Source organism: Oryx dammah, unplaced genomic scaffold (genome assembly GCF_014754425.2).
Source record: "Oryx dammah isolate SB20612 unplaced genomic scaffold, SCBI_Odam_1.1 HiC_scaffold_5, whole genome shotgun sequence".
In the NCBI taxonomy this organism is placed as follows: Eukaryota; Metazoa; Chordata; class Mammalia; order Artiodactyla; family Bovidae; genus Oryx; species Oryx dammah.
This window is the reverse complement of record NW_024070189.1, coordinates 67,329,008-67,339,005: the sequence shown is the minus strand read 5'-3', so window position 1 is coordinate 67,339,005 and position 9,998 is coordinate 67,329,008. Positions and strand designations below refer to the sequence as shown.

At 42.1% G+C, this 9,998-nt stretch overlaps 1 protein-coding gene across 1 annotated transcript; it reads right to left on the bottom strand.

Moving 5' to 3' along the window:
- Positions 1–850: 850 nt before the first annotated feature.
- Positions 851–9,451, bottom strand: LYPD8 (LY6/PLAUR domain containing 8). Its single transcript, XM_040240325.1, has 5 exons — positions 9,397–9,451; positions 8,900–9,034; positions 7,007–7,162; positions 5,418–5,549; positions 851–1,884 (listed from the first exon to the last, which is right to left on the bottom strand). The coding sequence occupies exons 1-5, from the start codon at positions 9,449–9,451 to the stop codon at positions 1,649–1,651; spliced, it is 714 nt and encodes a 237-aa protein (XP_040096259.1). The 3' UTR covers positions 851–1,648.
- Positions 9,452–9,998: the final 547 nt, after the last annotated feature.

Genomic DNA, 9,998 nt, shown 5'->3' with positions numbered 1-9,998 from the left:
TCATAAGGCAGTTCTATTTCCAGTTTTATAAGGAGTCTCCACACTGTTCTTCATAGTGGCTGTACTAGTTTGCATTCCCACCAACAGTATAAAAGTGTTCCCTTTTCTCCACACCTTCTCCTGCATTTATTCTTTGTAGACTTTTGGATCGCAGCCATTCTGACTGGTGTGAAATGGTACCTCACTGTGGTTTTGATTTGCATTTCTCTGATAATGAGTGATGTTGAGCATCTTTTCATGTGTTTGTTAGCCATCTGTATGTTTTCTTTGGAGAAATGTTTATTTAGTTCTTTGGCCCATTTTTTGATTGGGTCATTTATTTTTCTGGAATTAAGCTGCAGGAGTTGCTTGTATATTTTTGAGATTAGTTGTTTGTCAGTTGCTTCGTTTGGTATTATTTTCTCCCATTCTGAAGGCTGTCTTTTCACCTTGCTTATAGTTTCCTTTGTTGCACAGAAGCTTTTAATTTTAATTAGATCCCATTTGTTTATTTTTGCTTTTATTTCCAGTATTCTGAGAGGTGGGTCATAGGGGATCCTGCTGTGATTTATGTTGGAGAGTGTTTTGCCTATGCTCTCCTCTAGGAGTTTTATAGCTTCTGGTCTTCAATTTCAGTAATTGTACCGTGGTTATCTAAGATGTGAACATAAGAGGAAGGTGGGTGAGGGGGTACTAGAACTCTGAACTGTTTTTGAAACTCTTTGAGAAATCTAAAATTGCTTCAAAATTTAAAAAAAAATAAGTAAATAAGGATGAATGTGGTGATGAGTTACCACCAGACAGCCCTTCTGGAGGCTTTGGTCTTAATCATCATTGGCAAGCCTGGACAATAAAGACCCACACTGGTTTATACCTTTAAAAGTTTTTATTACAGAAAACCCCATTTTTTCAAGTCCAGCTCAAAGCAACCCCCCCACTTGTTTTGTTTTGTTTTGTTTTACTAAATCTGGGCTTCTGTACATATTAGACCGATTGGTTTTCTTGCTCCTTGGGTATCTGCTACGGAGTCGAGGACTCTGCCATTGATCGTAGGTTCTCCGAGGGGAGGGGCTGGAACTCTGTAGCCATGTTCCATTCCGTGACATCTGGTCAGCAAGGTACTGACAGCATTACCCCCCTGCCTGGGAGGCTAGGCAGGGGAATCTGCCAGCCTTCAGCACCCCCTGTGCACCCACTTTGGGTCTCGTGGTGACAGGGCTCTAGACAATGTCACTGTGATCTCTGACTACAGCCAATACAACTGCTGGCATCAACACAGGGCATTATGGCTGGGACACTCCCTGAGTGTGAGGATGGGGAGAGTGGCATATCAGTCCCCAGAAATGCAAGGTTGCAGGCAAAAGAGGCCAGCACAGCAGAAGGCTCTGCTTCTCAGAAGCAAACTGGGAAGGGATCAGAGAGGTCCTGGGAGCCCACAAACAAAGGTGCAAGGATTTCAAAGGCAAGGAGCTGGGAAGTGATGGTGGACAGTGGCTTGAAGGAAGCCCGGCCCAGAACATATCAGGACAGATTTGATCAGTGAGTGAACCAATGCTTTAATAATAAAGAATAATGTGGCTATCACAGGACATTGCCTGGATGGCTGTGACTGCTACTGCTACTCACTGAGCATTTAAACAGGGGAGGGGAGTGTTTGAGGGTGCAGATCTCAGAGCAGCAGCCTTAGCAGGAGGATGCTGGCTAGGGCCAAGGGTGTGAAGGAGGCTTGAGAGCCAGTGTCAGAGGTGGTGGCCGGCGTAGGGGTAGTGGTTGTTGAGGGGGAGCTGTCTACACACTCAAACTCTCGGAAAGTGACTCCTCTGAATGTCCGATTCTCAGCACCCAGGAACTCACAGGTGAAGTTGCTGACATTGGAGCAACCTTTCAGCACGAGCGTTGTCGTCTCTGTGAATGCAAACGAGATAGTAAGGACTTTACAGTCCCTTCACCCTCCCTCCCCAAGTGACCTGCAAGAGCTGAAACAGGTCTGTTCCTGAAACAGGAGCTTGGAGAAAGGAGCCCAGGATGAAGAACAATGACTGAAGGGTAATGGCACGGTGACCTTGGAGGTGAGGGTCTAGATCCCCTCCCTGACCCAGTCCCAGAGGAAACTGAGGCTCTTGGAGGTAGATGTGAGCCTGAGTTCACAGCTCAGGGCCAGAGCTGGACCTAGGACTCAAATCTTCAGTTTTTTCCTGAGTTGCTGGCAAGGGGTGAAATGCAGGAACAGGTTCAGACCCTCCACAAATCCTCTGTTCTCAATCCAAGAAGTCAGCACTTCAGACTGCTCCTGGCCTCCACTCCTCTAAGCTCTGCTTTCCATCCCCATTCCTCTCTGGACCTGAGTTCTCTCTACCTGAGTTTTCCTTGAGAAGATGAGAAACAGTAAGAGGGGATACAAAGAGACTACCACGTCTTTACTCTTAATCTGTGTTGTGATGTGTTGAACTCTATTTTAAGGTAAGGTCCTAGGAAAAGACCAAGGGAATTTGCAAAGAAGATGTGATTGTGATTGCAGCTACCTTTTATTGAGTACCGATTATGTACCAGTACTGCTCTATGATAGTGTATGCGTATTATTCAGTCGTTAAGTCATGTCCAACTCTTCGTGATTGCTTTGAAGGCTGCAAGCCAAATTGTCCTGAAGGACAGGCAATTCACAGAGGAGGAGGGGGCTGGAGGAGGTGACTGGCTATTTGTTAGAGTCAGGGCTACAATTTGAGTTCAAGGCTGACTCCATCCTTGCTCTGAGAAGGAAGGAGAAACTTCCAAATACCAGTAAAGAAAGAAATTCATTGCTGTTTTAGAGCAAATATCAGTGTTGAAGATTGAATTAGAGTGTGTGAGGAAGATATGTTGCTTGGCACATGTCTGAAGTATTTTTTTTAAGTGACCTTGGGAAAAAACAAAAACAAAATCCTACATTTATGATGACTTTGATCTGTCTGGCTTTCAGATTAAGTCAAGGCCTGGGACTTTGCAGACACCTTGGAGTAAGGTAAGCAGAAACAGCAAGTCCTTCTTATGCCATTGCTGCCCTCAGGCAAAGCTTTAGAATTAGACATCAGAGCTGTGTAGACCTCAAGACCCTTAAATGCATATTATTACCTGACATAAATCACTTTGAAAAGACTACAAACTATACGATTTCAACCATATAAATTCTGATAAAGGCAAAACTATAGAAAGAGTAAAGAAAAATCAGAGGTTGCCAGGGGTTAGGGTTAGATAGAGCACAGAGGACTTTCAGGTCAGTGACACTATTATGCAAGATACTATGACAGTAGACACATGTCATCATACATTTGTCAAAACCCATATAATATACAGCACAAACAGCGAACCCTAATGGACTCTAAATGATAGTGATGTGCCAGTATAGGCTCACGGATGATAACAATGTACCTTTTTGGTGGACGATGTTGATAGTGGAGAAGGCTATATATGTGTAGGGGAAAACATTATAGAAAAAATATATCTTCCTCTCAAGCAACCTAGATAGTATATTCAAAAGCAGAGACTTTACTTTGCCGACTAAGGTCCATCTAGTCAAGGCTATGGTTTTTCCAGTGGTCATGTATGGATGTGAGAGTTGGACTATAAAGAAAGCTGAGCACCGAAGAACTGATGCTTTTGAACTGTGGTGTTGGAGAAGACTCTTGAGAGTCCCTTGGACTACAAGGAGATCCAACCAGTCCATTCTGAAGGAGATCAACCCTGGGATTTCTTTGGAAGGAATGATGCTAAAGCTGAAGTTCCAGTACTTTGGCCACCTCATGCAAAGAGTTGACTCATTGGAGAAGACTTTGATGCTGGGAGGGATTGGGGGCAGGAGAAGAAGGGGACGACTGAGGATAAGATGGTTGGATAGCATCACTGACTCGATGGACACGAATCTGAGTGAACTCCGGGAGTTGGTGATGGACAGGGAGGCCTGGCGTGCTGCAATTCATGGGGTCGCAAAGAGTCGGACACGACTGAGCGACTGAACTGAACTCAACTCAACTCAATTTTCCTGTGAATCTATCTAAAACTTCTCTAAAAAATAAAGTCAATCCTTTTTTTTTTTTTAAGTAAAAAGAAGTTCAGGAGAAGTATAAAGTTTGGCCCCACTAAGAAATCTGCAATTACAATTATGCATCAATTTCCGAAACCATAACTGCCATTTAACAAAAGTTGAAATCAAATTGTACTTGGATATTGGTGCTCTTTAAACTCTTATTATTGTAAGGTACACTGTGGCAGAGACTGACTGACTGTTCATTTTAGTTGTATGCCTCTTCCTTTCCTGCTGTGTCACCAGTGGATTAAATTTCTACCTTCCAGGGCAGTCTGAGTCCCAGACAACAGAATGTGGAAGGGAGTGAAGCACTCGGTTCTAGGCATTGCCTGTAATAACCTTCCTGCCTTCCTCCACTCCCCCTCTTCTTACCCCACCTGCTGGTGAGATGCAAAGAATACAGAAGAGAGCTGCCAAGTCCTGAGTGAGTAGGGGCTGGAGCCTCAAGATGAAAAGAATCCAGGGCCCTGGATTCTGCAATGAACTACTCCATGAACGAGAAATAAACTATGTTGCATTGAGCCATAGGACATGGAAGTTGCCCTTTAACAGTAATTAAGTAACATTAATAGTGTTATATTGGTAATATTAGCATTAGTAATTGGCTAGTAATAGTTAATAAATGTATTATTATTTAAATAATCATGCATAACATTTGTCTAAATATTTAAAGAATAATAGTTATTAGTTTTATATTGTATGATGGTTCATTTGTATCTCATAACAGTTACTATCAAATTACTCCTGTAGAAAAGAACAGTTAGTTGGATTTTTTTAGACAAATCATCAGTATTGTTCATTTTCAAATATCCAGTGAATTTTTTAAGTGGGAAACACTGTGTTGATTTACACCATGACCAAAGGGAATAGATCATAGCTAAAATGTAAAATAGCTTTTTTATTTCAATGTTGGTTTTGTTCTTTTTCCAGTTGGTTGGGTATTAAAGCCCGATTTGAGTCTCCCTTCTAGGCAACTCTAGTTTTCAGAAGCCAACAGCTCTCAGTGACAGGTAGAGAAGGGAAGTTACATATAAAAAGCAATAAAAGTCAAATCCACCCACACCTACAGAACAGCTCAACCTAGTAGAGAAATAAATGCCAGGAGTGACGTGATGCCCTTAAATGACCCTGGTTTGATTAAAAGTCATAAAGAGAATAGAATTCAAAAGATGGACAGCCCAGGAGGAATGACACTGGACTGAGGAGGCAAAAATAGCAAGCAACTCAAGGCTACATTAGCAGCCTAACTATCTCAAATGTACCCTGACCTTATTTCCTCATCCTGTCTCCACCAGGCCTTTTTTGTGAATCCAGAATTTATGATCCAAGGTGTAACCTGTGTTTTAAACTCAAGTCCCATAAAAAGGAATTCACATACCATTTATAAATTCTGCAATTATACTGACACATCTTTCTCCAGAACATTTCTGGGTTTCATTACAGGAAGTTTCATTATTTCCATAACACGCAGGGCACTCTATGTTTCTGGACATCTCTTGTTGTGGAGGAGCTGGGTAGAATAAGAATCGTTAACTCAGAACAGTGTTATCACAAAGATCATGGTATTGCCTGGAGTGGAAGGGGAAATGCAGACAAAAATGCTAGCCAGAGAGGCCTCTCAGGGTCTCTGCATGCTCAGGAATCTCCGATCCTGCCATAAAAATAGCAGTCATCCTATTCCCATGACTCACCAAAGTTATCTGCAGCACTTTCCCTCATAGATCTGCCCTTACAGACCATCCACCCTTCAAGAACTGTGGTTGATGACTGGGTTGGGATGTGATGGGAAAGGTAAGATTTTGAGCTAAAACTAACATGAGCCAGCTATTCTGGATTTAGCCAACAGGTATGTGACTATTACTAAATCTTGCTCTGAACAAATGAAATCAAGTAATTATTTATCATTGTGACTTTTATTTTTTTTAAAAATTATACGAGACCCAGCTCTGCTATTAATGAACCATGCTCTATGACTATGGCCATATTTTCTCCTCTTCAAAACAAAGGTTTGATCCAAGCCAGCGGTTCTCAAATGATGGTCCAGGAACTCCTGGGGATCCCTGAGATCCTTCCAGGGAGTCCACTAGGTCAAAATTATTTTCATGATGATACTAAGATGTTCTTTGCCTCTTTGTCTTTCCTTCAGGGAAATACAATGGAGTTTTCCAGTGGCAACATGACATGTGAGATTGCAACAGAATAAATGAACAAGCAAATCTGAGAACCAGCTGTATTCTATTAAACCAGAAATTAAAGTGTTTTGAAAAAACATGGAGCAATGCCATTCTTTCCACTAAATATATTTTGTTTTGAAAAATAATTATTTCTATTCTAATAACATTAAAATGTTATTAATGTTAACATGTAATGGGTTTTATTATTTTTTGGTAACTAACTGAGCAACTTCACTTTCACTTTTCACTTTCATGCATTGGAGAAGGAAATGGCAACCCACTCCAGTGTTCTTGCCTGGAGAATCCCAGGGACGGCGGAGCCTGGTGGGCTGCCGTCTATGGGGTCGCACAGAGTCAGACACGACTGAAGCGACTTAGCAGTAGCAGCAGCAACAGATATTTTTAAAAATTTTTAGCCTTATTTTTAATACAGTAAATATTGATAGATATAGTCCACAGAAACAGAAGTTATTTGGGGTCCCTCTGTAATTTTCAAGACTTAGCATCTGGAAAGAGGGTGTGAGGCCACAAAATTTGAAAGCTACTAATGAGCAGCCTCCCACACAGGTTGAAGCGCTGTGATTTCTGTCTTTACTAAGAAACGGAAAGCATAATGGGAGTGCTGGTTTTCTTCATTTGTTTCTCAAGTAACTGTTGTATGTCAGCTGTTAATGTTACCCAGCTATGCACTGAAGTGCCTAGACTTAAACTGTCCATCTAAGATTGACAATCACAAGTAGTGAAAGAAGGGATGGATATGGGAGGACAGAGGGAAGATGTGGCCAGCACCCACCGGTGGTATTACTGGTTTGATTGCATGCCTTTCCTAGGCAACACTGGCTTTCAAAGTGGAAGATTTCTTTTGCAGATACGAAGACCGTGAAAGGCTCAACCATAGTGTCATCGCAGTTCTCTTCAGAGCAGGCATGATCCTCATACCGTGTGGGGTTTCCTTCTACACAAAGGCAAACACAGACTATCAGTCCTGGGTACAAAGCGTTCAGGGAGCAACTGCTTTAGGCAAGGACAGAAAAAGTACTCTCAGTTCAATGCAATTTAGGGGACACTGAAGAGAGTTTCCTGCAAAAAGAAAAAATCCTTCCCCAAAAAGTAGTTTCTGGCTTCAGCGGGAGATTTTGCAGCTTAAATTGCAGGTGAAAGGCTGATGGGTGAAGTGGGTGGTTCACACTGACACCCCCAGAGACCACTGATCAGTCTTAACATCTCTAAATACAGCCAAGCAGACATGATGGGTCTATGCACAACATGATATTGAACCTGAAACTAGTAAAGCTTATAGACCAAAGCTATGCAATATGGTGGTCATTTATAAAGCTCTATGTGGTCATTTGCAAATCACTTCCTCATATTTCAAGAGATCAATATCTGAATATACATATAAGACAGCACTGATATACACATTAACATCACTGAAAAAAACTTCTACTGAACAGCATGAGTACAGTTTACAGGAAATGCCAGGAAGAGGGAAACAAGTGAAATGACATCACAAAGAAGCAATCAAGCAAAGCCAGAATATAAGATAGCTACAGGACAAATGCCCCTATTTCACCAACAATTCAATGAAATTGAGCAAAAAAAAAGATCCTACTAAACAAACTAGGCATGATAGACTTAACAGCAAAATGTAATTTTGTTTGGGTCCAAATTCCAATGCATCAATTATATCTCAATATCTTTGAAGTATATTGAACATTTTTAAGGTCATCTTAATTTTAAAATTTAAAATTATAGCTAATTTTCTTAGGTGTGATCCTTGTATGGTAGTTATGTAAAAAGTGGGGGAGAGTTCTTATCAGAGATGAATAATGAAGCGTTTATAGGGGAAATAATATGTTATCTAGATTTGCTTTAAAATACTATGGGGAGTAAATTAGGAGTTAAGGATTAAAATATGCATGTCACTATACATAAAATAAATAACCAACAAGGACCTACTGAATAGCCCAGGGAACCATACTCAATAACTTGTAATAACCTATAATGGAAAAGAATCCATTTTCCTAAAATGAAAAAGAATTTGTGTGTGTGTGTGTTTGTGAGACTCACTTTGCTGTACACCTGAAACTAACACAGTATTGTAAATCAACTATATTTCAATAAAAATTTAAAGAATAAAAATTCTATGGGAAAAAAATAGCAAAATGTTAATTGTTGACACAGGACCACAGTTCACTATACTCCTCTTCCTGCTTTTGTGTACGTTTGAAATGTTCATAATAAAAAGTTAAAAATAAATCAAAATGCTCTGAGAGAGCTGTAACAATCATACCAGCAAAACACCCTGGAAGGGAGTCTGAGTGAAAGTATGTTGAATCTGAAACAGGAAGGAACACTGAGAGGAAGGAAAGGGGAGCAGAGAATGGAAAAATGAAAGCACCTAGAGAAAGCTGGCTGCTTGTAATGTGGCTAAGAGCTGCCCCTGCTTCTCATGTTCATTAGTATGGGCCTACAATGACGTTTCAGCCAGAGGAAGCAATTCCAAGGAGCCACAGCGGCTTGTGTGCTTGCTTGGCTCTACCACTTGCGTGTTGCTTCTCCTGGGAGGTGCCTTCATGACTGCCTCTCTCCGTGCACAGGCCAGCCTTAGCCTTCCTTTTCCTGGCCAGCCCCTCCAGCACCTGCCCTGTGCAAGTTCCAGAAATGAGAATGATCACCCCCTGAGGCTCACCATGATAAAAGTTGGTTGAGAAACTTGTACAGCTGATGTTGGCACTTGGGGGACACTCTGTGGCACCTTTTGCATCACAGACCTCTTTCAATGAATTACACTGTACACAGCTCAGGGTATTCTGGGATTCTGGGGAGACAAAATATTTGGCATCATCAACATTCAGGAGACATTAATAGAGTTTGCTTTGGACAAAGCACCACACTTACCTCAGGTTAAAAGAATAGCCAAGATGGCATCCCTTCCCTCTGAGGTCCCCCAAACTTTAAGCTGTGAGATGTCTACCATTCTCCGGTTGGAAGACCCAACCTTGACCCACAGCACAGAGTGGTATCACAGGGTGCAGTGTGCAATAAGGGGTCTCACAGGCTTCATTGCCCACATCTTGACAAGAGGTCACTTGGGATTCCAGAGCACCAAGACTGACAAGAATCTGGTGAGGTGGAAAATGGGGTCTTCATTCCAAAAGGGAGTAGCGTGGTTTCCCTCACCTACAGCTGCAACCGTGAGCACGACGATGATGCCAGCAAAGAGGAAGCCCTTCATGGTGCTGGACATATGCCTCCTGAGGACGAGAACTGTGGCTGCAGAGAGAGGCACAAAGAGGACAGTCCAGGGATTCAGAAGATTGCTAGAGCGTGATATCCCCTAGGGTTGCAATCACACTCCAACAAACCTAGCCAAACCTTGTGACAGAAGGAATCAACATCGTCAGCTGGAAGCACAGAGCCATGATACAGATTCAAACCTGCCTTTATACCCACAAGAATCTGAGTTTTCCCTTTGCCTACAAAGGTACCTACACGCACAGGTACGAAAGCCCAGGGCATTTCCTACAGGGCCAGTATAGGTACAAAACGGGCAGGCAGATGACTCCCATCCCACTGAGGATGGGAGTCCAGGAAGAAAGCTGGACTATGCTCTCCCAGAGCACAGTGTCCATCCTCTGGTTGGAATCTTGCCACATTCACATAATGCCCTTTAGGGGCTCTGTCTCTGCCATCACCACTCCAATAAGCAGATATCTACTGAGCACTTACTCTGTTCTGAACATTCACGTGCACTGATTCATGTGATTCCTCCACCTCTGTAG